Source organism: Columba livia, chromosome 1, assembly GCF_036013475.1.
Source record: "Columba livia isolate bColLiv1 breed racing homer chromosome 1, bColLiv1.pat.W.v2, whole genome shotgun sequence".
Classification (NCBI taxonomy): Eukaryota; Metazoa; Chordata; class Aves; order Columbiformes; family Columbidae; genus Columba; species Columba livia.
The window spans coordinates 9,675,218-9,694,268 of NC_088602.1; the positions used below are offsets into that span (position 1 = coordinate 9,675,218).

At 39.0% G+C, this 19,051-nt stretch overlaps 1 protein-coding gene across 2 annotated transcripts in view; it reads left to right on the forward strand.

Annotated features, from left to right (window-relative positions):
* TMEM135 (transmembrane protein 135) overlaps positions 1 to 19,051 on the forward strand; it is a 184,666-nt gene that overhangs the window by 114,551 nt on the left and 51,064 nt on the right. For both annotated transcript variants that reach the window (XM_065034603.1, XM_065034529.1), the window contains one exon: positions 6,777 to 6,823. In XM_065034603.1, coding sequence (XP_064890675.1) covers positions 6,777 to 6,823 — 47 coding nt within the window. The remainder of the gene's footprint in view (positions 1 to 6,776; positions 6,824 to 19,051) is intronic.

Genomic DNA, 19,051 nt, shown 5'->3' on the forward strand with positions numbered 1-19,051 from the left:
CTCCCTGGGGAGATTATTCCAATGGCTGATTGTTCTCAGTGTGAAAAATTTCCCTCTTGTGTCCAATTAGAATCTCTCCAGGAGTAACTTGTACACATTGCCTCTGGTCTTTTTCATGAAGATACATCTAAATGTTATTTTCAGAATATAAATATGATGCTCCTCCACCTTGATTCTGATGCTGTGTCTTGGTGATCAGTGGAGCCGTGTTCACTGACTTCAGTTAATTTTGGGGCATTTCATTTTAGTCCTACTACTGAGTTATATAACTTAAAAATGAGCTGTATTTGAAGCATCATGTCTTTCAGTTCTGTGTACCCCTTTTAAATTGTAGGTTATGCACATGATACTCTGAATGTCCCTGTCCTGAGCAGTTGGTTAGATAGTGTTATCCAACCAGATGTGCAAGGAAAACAAAAAGAAAAAGCTTAATTTAAATGGACCTTACAATACAGAAAAAAAGATAAAAACTTGACTTTTTAGAAGTAATTTTAAACTATTTGTTGTGAATCAGTCTGAGTATTTTGTTCCAGGTAGTTTTGCATTCGAGCGATACGTTGGTTTGAGTTTTCTCCTGCTCTTTGCATCCTCTTGTAATTATTGCTAAGCCAGATCAATATATATATTTATTTTTTAATTCAGGAAAGAACAATCCTCCCAAATAATTTAATGTCACTGTAGCTCTAAGGTACTGTGCTTACTTTCTATGGATATATATTTTTGTGTGTGCTCTTTTTCCCTAGTTAGATATTATTTGAAATGAGAAGGCGTCAGCGTGGCATCCTAACTGAATGACACTTTACAGCTGATAATTGGGCGTTGACTTGGAGACCTGTGAGTACCAGAAGGTACAGAGGAGGGTTGCAGATGTGTCTCCATTGCTCGGTGTCGGAGCCGCCTGCAAAAGCTGTGCGTCAAAGGGGTGAAAAGTTCCAGAAGCGAGCCCAAAATAGCTCTTCTCCAGTGTGATACGCTATAAAATAGCTCTTATTTGCTCTTTTACAATGGCATAATAGTAAGGTACTGCTGTTTCACTTGACAATTACATTTTCATACGTCAGTCTCAAGCGTTGGAGGCAGCGGGCTCTCCTCAAGAGCTTCAGAAAGGTTTTGTGGCTCCGTTTCAGTAAGTTTGCTTTGCTGTGGTTAACATAATAGGGGAAAATGGGGGAAGAAACTTGACAGGTCCTTTTTTGAGAAAACAAATGAAGGGTGCTAAAGTGCTTAACAGCGTGTGTATGTGGAATTTGTGAACTAGAAAATCAAGGGGTTTAATTTTCTCTTTTCTTCCATGCTCTTCTGAGACTGGCGGCTGCTTCCCACCTTGGCTCAGTTGCCTTCTACGTTTGCCAGTTGTAATCATTTAATCATCATCAAAGAACGGTGCTTTAACATGAATCTATATAATCTCTTGTTTAATAACACATACTAGTGTTTCTTTTGATCTTATCAGACCAGGGATTGCTTGAGGCTCACTGGCAGAAAAAATCAGGAGCCCCAAAGAGCTGAAGAGCGGCTGAATTGGCCAAGTGCCCAGCAAGGACCTGACAAATTGTCTACATTTTCACAAAGCCTGTCAGTTTTGAACAGCTGCAGCAGCAACGTTGCATTGCTTCACAAGTTTCTTAATTACAACTAGAAGAATAATCATGTGGATGACCATGGTTATGACGACTTTTTGCGAATACTGTTGATAGCTCAAGAAATTCTCCCCAAATATGGGGCGTTTCAAGTAGTGAAGGGCACCAGGCGATACGATGGTTTTGATTTACTATAAAAATAAGGTAAGACATTGCATAACTGGCAATGTCCAGAGGGGGATCAGATTTTAAGGGGCTGAACATCATAAAAAATGGCACCTATGTTCACATAAAGTATTTGTGTATCTTGTGTGATTAATCAGAAAGATTCTGTGATTTCCATCCCGTTTAACTACTGTAAGATTACAGAAAGTGTTATGCTATTTCACTATTTAATGATTGGAAAATAACAGCATATCAATCTTATCCAGACAGTTTGCAATTAGGACACTACAATCTACATTAACGTAATGTGCGTGTAGAAAAGATGTATTCCATGCACATTTATTTCTATGATCTTGGAGTATAAAGCCATGACATTAACCTGCATATCTATTTCCAGTTTTTCCTCCTTCTGGCTTAATTTACGTAGCCTACGTGTATCTTCAGTGCCGCTTCCTTTTAATTACGAGGTCAGTGTTGCTTTTTCACAGGCTTGAGTCTTATTTAGAAACACTTTTTGTTAGAAGGGAGCTTGTTTAAGAGATAATCTTAGTGATAAGAGCTGTAGAAAACTTTTTTATTGGAGCAATAACATGCCTTGAAATAAACGTAAGGAACCATAAGCAACAGTTGACAAATTTCTATGATTTGCACCAATATATAATTATAGTCCTGTTCGTGTAGCTCTGTGGATTTATGGTTAAAGCTGGAGTTCTTTTAATTAGACCAATTGATATGTATGGAAAAAACAGAATGGGTTTTAGGCACAAAACATCATTTTTAATTTCCCATGATTTTAGCCATTCAGGTTCCTCAGACAGACCCTGGCTGACGGTTCTGTGTTCTGTAGCACTCAGCCTTTGGGACTTTTTTTATCCTGGAGTGTAGATACAGCTCTCACATGAACTGTAAAGTGGTTGATGAAGATGGTGTTGGTTTTCAGGCTTCATGAGTATGCCTGAAGTCTAGTGTTGATGTGCTGGAGGTCAAAACCGCCCGAGGTCTCCTGGGAGCTGGCGCTGACACTATTCGGTGTTGAACTGTAGCCATGACACCCAAATTGCTTCTACGAGCTGATATCGCCGATCTGTCCCTTTTTCCCCCTCCTGTCTTAATTTATGTAGCGTACATGTATCTTCAGTGCCGCTTCTTTTTAATTACAAGGTCAATGTTGCTTTATCACAGGCTTGAGTCTTACTCTTTGTTCTGACTGATGGGAGAACCAGCGGCCCAGGACATCTGACTACAGAATATTCAGAATACACAAGACTTGAGAATAGTTTTAATAGTTTATTAATGGTATTTTTCCTTTCTCTGCTCCAAGATTTCTATCTGTGGATCTGACTGCAAGGGAAAGTGTGCAAGCTGCTGCTGCTGGTGCTACTGGGGCTACTGGTGGTGCTGGTGCTACTGGGGCTGCTGGTGGTGCTGGTGTTACTGGGACTGCTGGTGTTACTGGGACTGCTGGTGTTACTGGGGCTCCTGGTGTTACTGAGGCTGCTGGGGCTGCTGGGGCTGCTGGGGCTGCTGGGGCTGCTGGTGCTACTGGGGCTGCTGGTGCTACCGAGGCTGCTGGGACTGCTGGTGCTACTGGGGCTGCTGGTGCTACTGGGGCTGCTGGTGCTACTGGAGCTGCTGGTAGCTGCTTTCAGCGAGAGCTTTTTCTTTCGTGCTCAGAACTGGGAACTGCTGAATGTTGTGGTTTATATGAGGGCTGAGCTTTCTTGAAAAAAAAAGAAGAAATTGGCTTTGTCAGCCAAGCAAGATCTGGAAAAAGTACCTCTTCAGTTTTCTTAGCTACTCTCCTCTTTATTTGCTAAGGTTTAGTATAGTAAAGTATAAAACAGTCAAATTACAGCACTCGCCTTATACACCAAGTGTGCTAACCGGTCCTAGAGAACAGGAATTTTTCTTTGTAATCTGTGCACCTCTCTATAAAAATATTAAAGTATTTAGGTTGTATCATTCTCATTAGAAGAAACATGTAGGTTGTCTGCTGGTTGTGCCTGTGTCTGCAGCTGGAAAGCTTCAAGGTCTGTGTGTCGCCAAGCACAATTTGTTGACCTTCTGTCGTAAATCAAAAGGTGATGGACTGTGCAGGAAAAATCCCAATTGAGGTTTCCTGCTCACTGGATTTTAAGGCTTAAGTTCACTCAGTGTTTAGAATCATGTTTTTGTAGGCCTTAGTATTTTTTCTTTTTCAGTATGGTTATTTTAAAATCTAAAATAGGTGTTACATATTGTGCTGAGACTGGTACAAAAGAATTCTTGAAAATGGGGAAAAGTTGAAACAAAAGGCTTCTTTTGAAAGTAGCTTAATTTTGGAGTGTGGTGACCATTTTACTCGTGTTTCTTCATGGTATTAACTGGGCTTTCCCCCTTGGGCTGTGCATTTTGTGTGGACCAGTCTGGTTTAGCTGCATGTCTTGTCCTTCAGTGGTGTAAATGTTGGGAGAGATAGTGTCAAACATGCCTGAGCGTTGCTAGGAGGTGTTTGCCCCTATGGATTTCAAACCCCTCTTGTAGAGGAGACTCCACGATGTCACAGGCAGCTTGTTGTGGTTTATCAGTACCCTGCAGAGAGAGCTCTTCCTAATATCTGCGTTGTCTTCATTGTACATTTAGCTCTGTCCTCCTCCTGTACTCAATGAGACAGATTTATCAGTATACGATAATTATTTGAAAATAGTCGTTGTGTTTGTCACTAGCTGCCTCTTTTTCCATTTAAGCAGTTTCCCAGCAGTCGTGGGTTGCACGCCTGTTGTTTCCATCTTGCTCTTCTGGGCTGTCTTGTTATGTCTGTGCTTTTCTTTAATAATACTGCCCAACACCATACAGAATCACAGAGTGGTTGGGGTTGGAAGGGACCTCTGGAGATCATCCAGCCCAACCCACCCTCTAAAGCAGGTTCACCAGAGCAGATCACACAGGAATGTGTCCAGGTGGGTTTGAATGTCTCCAGAGAAGGAGACTCCACAGCCTCTCTGGGCAGCCTGTTCCAGGGCTCTGGCACCTCAAAGGAAAGAAGTTTCTCCTCATGTTTAGATGGAACCTCCCGTGCTCCAGTCTGTGCCCATTGCCCCTCTTCAACAGGGTGTTGCCAGCACCAGGTCATTAGTGTAATACACTCCTCCTCTGCTTCTAAAAGAGTCCATAATGCTATTTTACAGCACTTTCTGCAGCCTCACATTGCTGATGCTTTTTTATTTGTGTTCTGCAGAATTTGTTATACTCTTGTATTGCCTGTGCTGTTGTTTCTTCTGGTTTTTGTGTCCGTGGCTTCTCCTGCCAAACGCTTCATACTTATTTTTATTGAATTTCATCTTGTTAACTGTGGGCAATTCAGGCACTTTGCATGAGGACCTGGGCTCTGAAGGATTTTGTGAATTTGTGTTGTAATCTCTGGTCCATCATTCAAATCATTACCGAAGAGCAAAACCCCTTTGGTGACCTCAGTTAAAATACCTTTTAGTTTGATAATGAACTGCTAACCATTGCAGTTTTCTCCTGTAGTGTTCTTGAGCAGCTCTGTGCCTACTTAGATAACATATGCAATTGCCACTAAGGTTCATTAAAGTTCAGATAAATTGCAGCTGCTCTTTTTTTTTTTTTTTCCAGATAACTCTCTTTTTTCCATTTCTTACTTAATTTTCAATATTATTGCTTGGGCTGTCAAGGCATCTTGTCCCTTCTGCCTGCCAGAAATGGCATCCAAAGAATTAATGGTTGTCGTTTGAGTGACTAAATATGGTTTGAACTTCGGAGGGTATGGGCAGGTCTTTTGAAGTAGAGCTTGAGTTTAAATATGTATGCTATTGCTGTGCATTTGAATTGAAATAAATCATTGTCCTCACCTTACCCTAATGATTTCATATAAAATTATTTCAGATGTTCACACTTGTGATGCAGAATAATAAAATACGCTGGTACTGGTGAAGGAACAATAAAATGGGTAATTTACACAGCGAACATTGTAATGTCTCCTGTGACCTAATTTGAAGTCACATTCCAGAGGTCTTAGAAAAGGGAAATAGTCTCATTGTAAGGTTTGTTATTTTTTTTTCTGAAATCTATTGTAACCATTTCCTATTAAAATTTTTATCACACTTTCTGATCTGTATCAGCGCGCAGCAGCCTGCTCTTTCATGTGTTTATAACCTTCTAAATATGCCCTGCAGCCAGCATTTCCATTTCTTTTCACTTTAGCTGCCCATATCCTATCACGATCAGAACTTCTTCAACCCTTGAAAATAAGTTCAAGTGTTTTCTAGAACACTTGCAATTTGTCTGTAAGGTTTTTGCCTCCTGAATGCGAGTATGAATATGGGCCTGTAGATCTGGAACAAAACAGTGTTTTCTCACTCTCGAGCTTTATCTGGTGAACACGGCATGGCTTAAGGCAGGGTATGAATATAAAGCACGGTTTAGCTGTTCCTGAAGCAGGTGTATGTACACGCATAGGACCTGCAGAGTTTGCTCATTGACTCTTGTGTGGTCACACTGATAATCTAGAGCAATTAGGGATTATTCCAAGTGGCTTTAAGGTAAACTACACGAAAGGATACTCTTGTTTAGGACTAGAATTATCTCCTCGCAAGCTTGCTGGAGAGCAGTTAAGCAGAAGCAGCTGTTGGTGCAAGTGTCCTGCATTTAAACTGAAACTACAATGTGATATTTGAATAAATCACAAAGGCAAAGACAAAATAGAATGTTTAAATTTCCATTCTGTTGCTTTACTGGTTTCATTCTATTGTTATTATTTTATTCCAGACTGTTTGAAGTGGCATCATTTGCTGTGTCTGTTGTCCTACTACCCTGGTTTGGATTTTATATTTTTTATTTTAACTACTACAGGAACGGCTCCAAGTCCACTAGAAACAAGAGAATCCTTTTTGGTGCATTCAGACAAGCTTTCATTCTGACATATGAATAAAGTGTTAACTTTTGTAGTAACAGTTGTAAACTCTTCACGACCCAGAACATGCAGTAGTAGTGCGATGTTTTATGTAATAACGTTCTTTCTCCTTCTTGTAGGTCCTTTTGTTCTGCATCACAGCTGCTCTGTTCATGTTCTTTTTCAGGTACGTTGCTAGTATATCTCTATGTTTTTAAAGAATATTTTAAACAGCATTTCTAAGAACTTATTTGAGTTTTTGGTTTTCGTCTGAAAATGTGTATGTCCCATCCCTGAAGTGTTCAAGGGCAGGTTGGACGGCGCTTCGAGCAACCTGGTCTAGTAGAAGGTGTCCCTGCCCATGGCAGGAGGATTGGAACTAGATCTTGAATGTCCCTTCCAACCCAAACCATTCTGTGATTCTTAAGTAGCTTATGTGGGGAAGATAACATTTTTTCTTGTGGTGAAAGTAGAGAACAGAAAAGTGAGATTTTACAATCTTAACTAATATAAGTTATTTGACATGCATAAATTTCAGAGTAAACTATGTGCGTTTCACGAGTTATCAATTGTATTCCTTTTTTGTAACATACTGTAGTGGGGTGGATGAGACACTCATTTTAGTAACTTTTTTTTCCCTCTCAGTTTGTATATATGTAATAAATTATTTACCTTGTGTTTCAGCTTTAAATACCAGACCTCCCAAATTTTCTGTATTATATCCCTTGTTGGAAAGTTGCTTGTTAAGTAACCTTTGACTACAGCCCTTCGACTTAGAATTCTCTGTGGCATGTAGCCATCTATGGTTCTTCAAGCCATATGATCCCCTGGTAATTGCGAAACTCTGGAAGCTGCAGCTTTTTTTTTTTGTAATTCCAGTATTTACAAATTACTTATGGATATTGGCCAAGAATAAATAGTCTGTTCTCAATGGCTGTGATAGAAAGGATAAGAGATAACAGAGTGAGATGCTTCTTACAAAAATAAATTGCAGCTGGGTTGAATTCACCTGGTTAGTGAGGAAAGAAATCTTAAGAAAGAAGCAGTGAAAAGATGCCCTTACAGATCCATCCTAGCAGATTTTTGATATTATAGGTATTAGCATGTAGAGAAAGAATATTTGATATCCTGTATCTCTTCCACTTGTTGATGCACATCAGTGGCTGCCATATTGCGAAATATTTACTGTAATAAGATGTCAAAGACAGTGGCCAGTGAAGTCTTTGGGAGACAATAACCTTCCTGTGCTTTGCTGAACGCAACGTGAAAGGTAAAGCTGGAAAAAAATTGCTAATTACAGCTCTGTGCTGTAGAAATCACCATGTCTTGGAGAACGTGTGGATTTGGAATGGGAGGGCAGCCAGACAGAGGGAACATGTCAGAGGTCCAGGTGGGCAGGGACATCTCTGAAAATAAGTAGGGGGAGAAATGTGACTGTGTAACCTCATCTGGGTGTTCCTGCTCCAGCAGGGGGATGGGACTGGATGAGCTTTTGAGGTCCCTTCCAATCCCTGACATTCTGTGATTCTGTGATTCTTCTACCACACCAAATTAAAGCGTTCTTCCACAATTTCCAGTTGTAGAAATATAACAGGAGAGGAACAGATACTCAGGGAGAAGACAGATGTCAGAGATGTCACCCGATCAGTCTTCAGAGTTTTTGTCCAGTTTGTCTGTGAGTTGGTCGTTGTCTCACCTCGTATGTGAATTCATCATTGAGCCCCTTGGGTAAGATTTTGTACGGCCCTTAGGGGGATGCTCTGTGGATCTATCCCGAGCCCTGGGGGAAGCAGTCTTCCAGTCTCCGTTGTCATCTAAAATAGAAAATAATTGGGAGAGTCGTTAAACTGCATTTCCTATGTTTAATGACTCAAAATTACTTCAGCCTTTTCCTAATCATAAGCAGATCAAACTGACAAAACCGTGTTAGTACTTTCAGAAAAACCACCTTATTCAAAGTCAGATTTGCTTGGCTTGTGGAGTTATCTTCCCACTGACTATAAAACACTGTTTACTGTTAACAAGCATTTATTGACCCAAAAAACATAAAACTCACTTTTGCTTTCTTCAAAAAAACCCCTCTCTTCCCAAGGTGGCTTTTTGTCCACCCCACCCCACTAAAATGTCCCAAAAGGTGCTGAGAGCAGCAGCAGTCTCTGTCACCGAGATCATATATAATCCCGTTCATCATTAAATCCTAATACCTAAATGGTGTAACCTGAAGCTTAAAACCTTTCTAAAGGGAGACTTAATGTCAGCACACCTCATTGCTACCACAATACCACTGATGCTTGGGAGTCAGATGACACAGGGAATAAAAGGAAAGTAGCCTTTATTTTTGGAGTGCATATAAATTGCCATATCTGTGGTCATCAGATTCTCTGAACGTAAAAGTGATGCTTGTCCCCAGTCGGTGGCTCTGGTTGGCACAGGCATTCCCGGTGGCTCCAGGGTTAACTGAATGTAGCCGCTATTTTTGCTCTGTGTGGTTTTGGGCTGGATGATTTTCCTGGCACAGCTCACACCACGACGCACGGTCGCTGGTGTCAGTGCTACGAGTCGGTGGTCGGATGTGATTCGGACATGGAAAGCAGAGATGCTCTTCAGCATAAACGTGGACTTCTGTCATTTTACATTAGTGTATAGGGTGATTTTTACTGAATCTATAACATGAAAAGTTAAGTAGGAAAGTTCAAAACTGTCATCTTTTTTGGAGGAATTACACTGCATTCTATCCATCACACAACTTTCAGGGTATTTTTCAGGTTGCCATGTCAATAACAGCCTGTTAAGTTGAGCTTAGTTAGTGTTATTTCCGGAAGGTAAGAGCTGTGGTTCATAGTTACCCACTAAAAGAGAACAAAATCAATATGGCACATAACTGTACCATGGTCATACCTCTCCCTTCATGTGGGTATTTCCTTACCCACACCAGTAGGAAATGCTGCTGTAACAGGTGTGTGAGTCCTTGGTCTGTGGAAGAATAAGCAAGTTCTTGTTGATTTGTTTGAATATTTCTTTTCTAGTATAATGAATTTTCTCGGTATCTCAATATAATGTCTGTTTTCTAGTGTAAATGAATTTTCTTAGTATCTCATTATAATGTCTGTCTTGAACTATTTGCAAAACCAATTCTGTAATGGTCCTTTAGCAAGGACAGTTATAATTTGCTGATGCTTCTCTCTGACTGCCAGCCCTTACCCATCTGATTTCTGCATCCAAAGCAGCAGAAAGCCTGTGTGATGGATCTGGGGAGTTTATTGTTTACAAAAATGTAGGTATTCAGATAATCTTCCTATCATTTGGCATAGAAAAGGCTTCCCCAATTGTAAAATGACTGCGCTTGTCTCTCTGTTGGAAGGCTCTGTCCTCACATCGTCTTCACTTGCTACCCCTGATCCTCCCAGCCCATGGCAGATGTTTCACACGGGTTGAAAACTTTACCAAACAGCCTTGATATTTATTCCCTAAAAAAGATCTGTTGGACTGTTGAAATGTTATTGCATCTACTACAGGACAACATGAAAAGTGAGTTGCTAAATCTCAAGAGTTAAGTGAGAAGGGAGTGAGAATGAAAGGTAAATTCAGAAGAGCAATGTAGAAAGAGAGGGAAGGAGAGACTGAAGAGTGAAAAAATAAGGTCGTGTCAGCAGACAGGACAAAAAATAGAAGAATATACTAGGAAAAAAAGCAGCTGAAATGCAGATGATAGGTTTACAAGCAACAAAGTTATATTTACAGACACAGGAAGCATATTTTAGTGGAGTATTTTTTTATTTCTTCTCTTCCGTCCTCCTTTACTCGTACTTTTCGCCTAACTTAAACCTCCATTTTTTCTCAAAATGCTTGTGCTCAGCTTCACTGGAAGTGATGACATTGTACATCACTCATTTGTGGATAGTTGTAGTATACAATGACTTGTATAGTACAGTACATTAATACATGTATTTAATGCCCACATATAGATAAGCACAGCCAAAACGGGATTCTTTCCCTTTCCATGCATTTTTTCCTAAAAACCTTACACACATAAGTGTATCTGGGGAGAGGAACATTCCTTTCTCTTTAGGAATTAATTTTCAGGTGACATTGAACTCCATCAGGACTTAATATCACTGAGTCAAAAAAAAACCAAAGTCATTTGTGATGTCATATGATGTCATCTATGATTTGTTTTAAAATGCACATTTCTCTTTAATACTCCTTTTTTTTTTCAAAATAGTTACAGTTGGCATGGAATTAAGGCTCTACGTGGAAAGGTTTTGATTATATCATGTTTTCATGTCATCTTATTTCAGATTGAATAATTTATGGAACTAGCTGTGCAGAATATCATTCTAGAATAACTGAATAGAAATGAAGAAGCAGGAGGAATCCTATAATCCTATAAATATTTGTAAAATACACCTGAATTAATGTTATTTTAGTAACAGTTTTATTTTGAATGTTACACTTTTTGGAAGGTTGATGCAGTGACTGTGCTTTTGTCCGTATTTGAAGAAATCTATTAGAGAGCAGTGTAGGGGAAAGGGACCTGGGGGTCCTGGTGGACAACAGGATGACCATGAGCCAGCACTGGGCCCTTGTGGCCAGGAAGGCCAATGGTACCTGGGGTGGATTAGAAGGGGGGTGGTCAGTAGGTCAGAGAGGTTCTCCTGCCCCTCTACTCCGCCCTGGTGAGACCACATCTGGAATATTGTGTCCAGTTCTGGGCCCCTCAGTTCCAGAAGGACAGGGAACTGCTGGAGAGAGTCCAGCGCAGGGCAACAAAGATGCTGAAGGGAGTGGAGCATCTCCCGTGTGAGGAAAGGCTGAGGGAGCTGGGGCTCTTTAGTCTGGAGAAGAGGAGACTGAGGGGTGACCTCATCAACGTTTATAAATATGAGTATATTTTATACATATATATATATGTGTGTGTGTGTGTGTGTGTGTATGTAACCTCATCTGGGTGATCCTACTCCAGCAGGGGGATTGGACTGGATGAGCTTTTGAGGTCCCTTCCAATCCCAAACATACTGTGATTCTGTGAAATTCACATACTACAAAACTCACCAGCTCTGCACAACAAATGAACACCTACATATAAATCCTACCCGCATAAACTTAGAAAATCTAGCAATCTGAGTGAATATGTCATGGCAGGCTGCAGCACTGGTTGCTATAGTAGTTAGACTATATGCTACCAGTTTATAATAGACATATGTTAATTCATCTGCTCTGAACCCTAGAAAGTAAAGTTCCACGTACGAGCTGAAACCAGCTATTATGGGAAACTGGACGTTTCTGATGATTGATTGATCGTAAGTTGAGGATGAATTCTGCAATCTATAGAAATAAATGTCAAAAAGTTATTTTCGGAAACAATGATTTTGGACAATCAGAAGTTATTGCTGTGATTTCACACAGCAGAACACGGTGTTTGTCGTAACGCGGGGTTTCCATAGCTCGCAACAGAAAGCTCCTGGGCTCTTAATGCTGTTTGTATATTGTCTGTTGATTGAAGATGGATAATGAAAAATGTAATGAAAAGAACATCTAAGAAATGGATATGCACTGTCATATACTGCCATTAAGATGGAATATTGAAACTTGTGTGAAGTCACTGAAAACCTTTAAAAAAGGTCCTTTTGTTTGAAGAGCCCTTTATTCTATCTCATTAATGAAATTCTAGCCTCCCAAATTACAGCTATTTACTCTTCTTTCCCCATGAAACACATATCCTATAATTTATTCGGTATTTTCGATATGATATTTCAAAGTGCCTTTATTTTCTTTTAAAAATGTGTGGTACCAGTGCCATGTCAGTCTCCCATTTAATCGCCTAAGCTCCCTTTTGTACAGAAGCAACTACTTGAAAGATATTTTTGCCTTTTAATTCTACTCTCTTTATTTACTGTAGAATGAGCAAACTTAATAGTCAGAGTTGCTATTATAGGGATTTAATGTCAATATTCTTGCCCTTTCTTACAAAGATTATTTTGAAGCCTTTGCTGTAGAATTACAAGAGTGCATTGAAAGTGCTCTGCTATTGAATTATTAGGTAATAAATCAGAAGAAAAAAGCAGGAGAGAATTTTTTGTGTGTTTCTATGTTTTTTACTGTCCTTATATAAACATCTCGAAGTTAGCGGTTCAGAGCACTGTTTTGGTAACTGCCATGCAACTTGATTTCTTAGGTATTCTGGATGACCCGGTGAGCAGATGAAAACATGCAGTCTCCTAAGAAACCCTATAAATATCAGTTTGTTTTATTTAGTGTGAGCAAAAGTAAAACATGGCATGGCAGGAGGGGGCTGTGGGGCAGCAGATAACCTCACAGGTTAACTCTGACACTTGAGCGCTGTCTTTAGAAATGCATAGACTTAGATGCAAACCCGGGCAGAAAGTTGAGATAATCTGTCTTCTGTTTGAAGACCAATAGAATGAAAGGTGGGAAAGCATTTTTGGCTTTTTATTCTCATAGTTTTTCATATATATATGTACCTAGAATTAACGGTGCCCAGCAGGATTATGGTGGGTATCTTTAGTAGGTTTGGGAACCTCTTTCTTGCACCTTCTTTTAATCATCGGTGGTGACTGCTGTAAATCCATGAGCAAATCCCATTATTTCTATTTCTGTGCTCTTGTCTTGCAAGTACAAATCACTATTTCTCACCTGTTCATTGGGGTAGTGAGGGAGGAATGGACCAATAATGATAGTTGTAAAATTAAAACAAATCAATTCTGATCTCCCGTCTAGCATTAAACAGAACCTTAAAACAAATTAGCCTACCTGCAGTGCCTCTTGTAAATAGGTTTTCAACATTCATCTTCAATTTTACTAAAGCTCTTTAGAGATAGTACGTATTTAAAAGTGTATTGGATCATCCAGGTATCTAATTTACAAGTCACCAGGTGATTTTTCTCTCCCAGCCCCAATCTAATAGAGAAATATTATATGCTCTTGCAGCGTTCTGTATCTTTAACTCTGGTTTTATATACCTAAGTATAGCCTAGAGCTTTATTATGCTTAGATGATAGCCCAGAATAAAAGTGATCCCTATCTTTTTTTTTTATTTTTAAGATGGATACCACCTCAAATCCCTTGAACCGTCTGGTTTTTAAGGAGGTTTTACAGTCCCAGTTCATGCTATTTTTCACTTTGTCTTTCAAGTTGTAAAGGTGATAGTGCATTGAAATGAGTAGACAGGTGTTTTATTGCTGTGTTATACTCTTGTCTTCACACTAGCTCTGTTCTTGAAGATATAAGTTGTGGTTAGATTAGGTCCAAATGAGGTATATTAACTTTGTGGGCTGAAGTTAGGCTGGTTAGTTGATTTTCCCCTGGTTAAACCACACTGCTGCTGATCTGCAGGATACACAAAGGCAGCAGAAGAGACTTTCTCAGCTGTCAGGGAGTGAACAAAATGCTGTTCTATCTAATTCCCATGTCTACTTGCTTTTTTTTGTGGTTGCAGTTTTTCATATTGAGACATGCTGATACATCTGTTCTGTAGTAATACGTACAGCAGAAGTCAAAAAGACACACTTAAAGTGGGTGACTTCTTTATTGTTGAGCATCAGTGCTTTTAAACAGCAACAAAACCACTTTTACACTAAACTCAGGTGTCTTGATTTGTTTTTTCCCATGGATGAAGCAACACAAGTGGTTTTACAACATTAAGGGAAGGAAGGAATACATTTCAACAAAAGTATCATGTGTTTTCCATTGCCACTTTGCATGGTACAGTTGCTAGTTTGCATGATATAAACCATCTGAAATAGTGTTTTTAGTAGGGTGTACACACTATTAAAAATGTAACTAAATTTTGTTTATAGAAACAATTAGTTTCTTTAGGAGTTAAAATGAAACACCAGTTATTGCACATAGGTCATTGCATTTGCTAAATCAATAAGTTTACTCTTTTCGTAGAAAATATTAACTTTTCAGTATAACACAAAGAGATTAATTTTCCACGTTTGGTCGCTTTTAGACATCTGGCACATATGCTCCTGGAATTTATTTAAACCTGTTCTTTCCACCAGTAAATCTTGTCCTCGTTTTAACAGATTGCTTTACGTGTAGTTGGATCCAGTTGCGCGGCCTCCTCAGGAGAGGAAACGCGTTGCCTACGGACAAGCGGTACAAGAATTACGGCCGTACAATAGGGAGTACTTTTCCACCATTATCACTTTTCGGCGGAGATTCTTTTTCAGCTGCGTAACAGTGACTCGGTGAACCAGGAAGGTGTTTACCTGCAAGGTGATCTGGTGGTAACGGGAGAAGCTTTTGAGGGCTACGATTTCAGGCGTCTCCATCCAGAGCCATCCCCAAAGGAAGAAAAAGAGAATCTCCTCCCCTTCGTTAGGTTTCGTCTATCGATCACAAAGGGCTTTTGTCCTGCGAGCATATTGATGTGTCTGGGCTTTGGCTGTTGGTCATCTTCCTGGTATCCTGAAATGCAAAAGGAATGCAAGTCAGATGATGCAAAAGCAATTGAGCTTCACAGATTCAATGTCTCCCTTTGATCCTGGCATTAAGATGTCCAGGTCTGCCAGTGGCAGCATCTGCAGGTGAGATTTCTGGCTGCTTTAGTCCTGGTACTAAAAAGATCCACTCACAGAGTGTAGGGATTGCAGTTTGTTTTTGCAGGATTTCAAAACTGTTGAATATATTTTTCCCACGTTTATCGCCAAACGTTATAGAAAGTTATAATAGTTTTTTCCTTCCTTATTTAAAATCATATTTCTGTAAGATTTTTCTGGTGTGTACACCATATACTAAAAGACTTGGCAGCTGATTGACTTACCCTTTCACATGCATGTGAGGCACTCTGCATTTTGCAGATGGAGTAGTGAGGGAGAAGATTTAAGTAGCATGCAGAAGGTCAGATACAATATTTGTGGTAGCGATGCCTTTGAGCCCTAGTTCTTAAATCACAAGGCTATCTCTGCTGCATTCCTGCTACAGGACATAATTTAACTTTAAAAAGTGGGGCTTGGTGGGGAATTGCCATCAGAGAATTAGGTAGGAAGCAGTATATAAGTAGCTGTATAATAAGATAGAGTTCTAAGCCAAATAAATACTAACTCAGTAGATATATTCTTCATTTCTTTTTTCGACAGAACCTGATATTTTTATATTGGCTTTCTGAGAGAGTGGGAACATGGATTTCAGTTTCCTAGTATTCTCTTTTAAACTAATTTTGAAAGAGAAGGAGCTGAACAACACGCAGACTGGGCAATTGTAAAAGTTTCTTTCTTACTTTCTGTCATTACCTTATGCAACATTTTCCTGGGGAACTTTACATGTCACTTAGGGTTTGAGAGATGTACTTTTGTAATACGGTGAAAGTTGATTTAATGCTTTTGTGCTCTTATTTCTCTTGTTTTCTTTACTCTCTCAGCTCCTTGGCTTAATTTCTTTTTCCCAACTGTTTCCTGTCAGTTCTTCCTGTTTTTGCTGCTGCTCTATTAAAAATAGGTTTCTAGTTTTGCTGAGCTGAGGGATATGTCTGCACAGTTGCTTATTTAATTTAGAAAACCAAAATCCTCCTGACATTAAAGAAAAAAAGAAGAGATCCCATTGAGGAGCAGTTACGAATCTTTTAAGAACAATACATTTATTTACAAAATACATCGAGGAAAGGAGAGTCACACCAAGAAATAAATCCTAGTTCTTAGAGGACGGATGAGATTTCCCCACCTGTCATTTGAATGTTACCTGTGTTGTTTTGATTGCTACAATCCTTTGTGGAGAAACTGAGCTGTAGTTGTTGGAGACACCATCACAGTCATGAAATACAAATCCCAGGCTGGTAATTCACACTCATCACGTGTTTTTGATTTGATAGCAGTCAGGGCAGAAAATCTTCATTTCATGAAAAGCAGAAGGCAATTACATTACATTAGGATCTACATGGTTTGGTGTGTATTTATAAAATAAAGTCTTTCTGTTCATCTAAGGGTTGCACACAATTAAATATTTTACTTGTAACTACTGCACAAGTTGAATATATATTTGTAATCTAAAGACTACAGCCTCAAATATTGCTTTTAACATATGACATTTATATTTCATTTTAGAAACAGGCACATTTTTAACTACGGACATTGGAAATACTTGGAATTCTGTTCTTGTGAGCTAATTGCTGACTAGAATAGGAAAATAAGAGCTACTTTGTGGTTGGATGCTTGTGGTCTTTCTTTTGGCTTTTGGCCCCAAGATAAAATGTCAGGGAAAACACACTAACGGATAATGGTATCAATCAGTGTATCCTGGACATAATTTGAAGCCTGTCAAATGTCTGCTACTTTATAAACATTGAGTTAGATCATTCTTCTTCATTCTACCTTCTCCTTATACGTTATTTAGTCAGAAGAGTGTAAGTTATGTCGTAGATGATTTTCACAGACATGCTTCACTTCATAAAGTCTCAGTTTCACAGAAAAAGAAACTGCTGTGAAAAAACAGCTTCTTGTGTGAAACTGAGACTTTATGGGCCATTTCAAATATTCGGAAGAATGAGACATTCTTTATTCTCTTTCCTCTGTTTCATATATTGACTAGAAACCATACTGAGGAAAGGTTTCTAGTCTTATATTTTAGCTTAAATAATCCTTGCCCCAAACTAACCAGATCTGATTAATGTAATAACAAACTGTAATTCAGAATCTGACTCTTCTCCTGCTAAAATTAGTATCAAAACACGGGTCTAATCATCAGGTGAAATTATGGTTCAGAAATTCAATGGCAAAATTTCAATGGATTCTAAAGAAACTTTAATTTCACTAATGGTGTGAATAAGACAGTTGTAGTAATAAATAATGAGGAAAAATCTCAAGAAATATTAAGTTAAACCAGTCATATCCATAGTTGAGGTTTTGCGCTGAAGAGTAAGAACTAAGGCATTTTAGGTTGAAACGTATGTATTTTAAACTAGGAAAAATAGGTATTTTAAATAGTAATTTTCTGCTATGTCAGGATACTCAGATTTTTTTTTCTATATAAATTTGAATTAAAGCATATTTGAATTTTTTCAATGAAACGTTGAAGTAGTGTTTAGCCCGGGGTCATGGAAATGCCGAAAACTCTGGCATGATGCCTCAAATACACTGTTTGAAGACACTTAGAAGAAACACGGAGTTGAATAACAGCCCATGTACTTATTGGTCAAGAATGAATTGTGTCAAGTTAATCTGGCTTCCTCCTGTGAAGATCAGAGGCTTCGTTGATTCAGAAGTAATAGAGGATATCATAGATCTTCAGTGGTCTTTAGACAGACTCTCATGTGACATTCTCATAAGCGAGGCCTCAGAGTGCACTGTAGTTTTTTCTACACTGTAGTTTTTTCTCATAAGCAGCTGAAAAACCTGAGTATTGAGTTTATTCTCAGAGTGGAAGTAACGTCCAGGGGTAATTCCTTCCATCCACAGATCTCATCAACTCTAAGTCACCATCCTGGTCATTAGTAAAGTTGTTGAACAGTAAGACCCAACCAGTCTTCCAAGGTGCCCTGTTTTATCCACAGATTTAATAAACATGTCATTGAAAACGGTTTGGCAAATTGGATGAATATTCTCAAAATATAGGATGCAGCTTACTGGAAGGTTCTGCACTTTGGAAGAGAGAATTAATGCTAGAAATTGAGAGTTTGGAACATCTTCCTAGGTCACAGCTCTTCATAGCAGCCCCTAGGAGTTAGATGACAACCTGAACACGAGTCAAAGCATCAGGATGTGGAAGAAGGCAATTGTAATTGGGTATATAAATAAGAGTACAGCATGCAAAGCGTGTGAAGTTACCACTGACCTCTCCTTAGTGTCAATAATTTCAGCTGGAGTAACAAAATTCAGTGTATACGTGGACAAATTGTGCAAAGCCCAGAGCAGAATGAGAATGATCAGATATTATTATCAGACCTTTCTTGAGGAACTTGAAATGTTTCATTAAGTCTAGAAAACGTCTAGACTGATAATAGTCTTCTCATATATGCAATACTTTCTAATGAGGAAGAGAATAATGAATTCTCTCTTGAGTGAAGAGTAAAAGAAACAATAGACTGAAACTGAGCAAGGTGGATGCAGGTTGGAAATAATTATACTGGAGAAACTTTCTGATATTAAGACTTGCCAAGCAGTGGGATGGTTTGTTCAGAGACAGGGAGATTCCATCAGTCTATTATCTGTCGGGAAAAACAGGTTAGACATGAATGGTAGAGCTGCAGTCCTTGTGTTTGATGGAGAACGGACTATATGAAATTTATTCTGTTCCTATGTTCCTTAATTTTATGTGATTTGTATAAACATTTGTAAGTGGAGATTAAATGAGTATTTGTATTAGATTTTTTAAAATAATCAAATACTTGTTGCTTGCAGAAATTGTTCCTGTGTAAGGAGCGAACCATCACTCCTTATAGAGAATCCATTAGAAATGT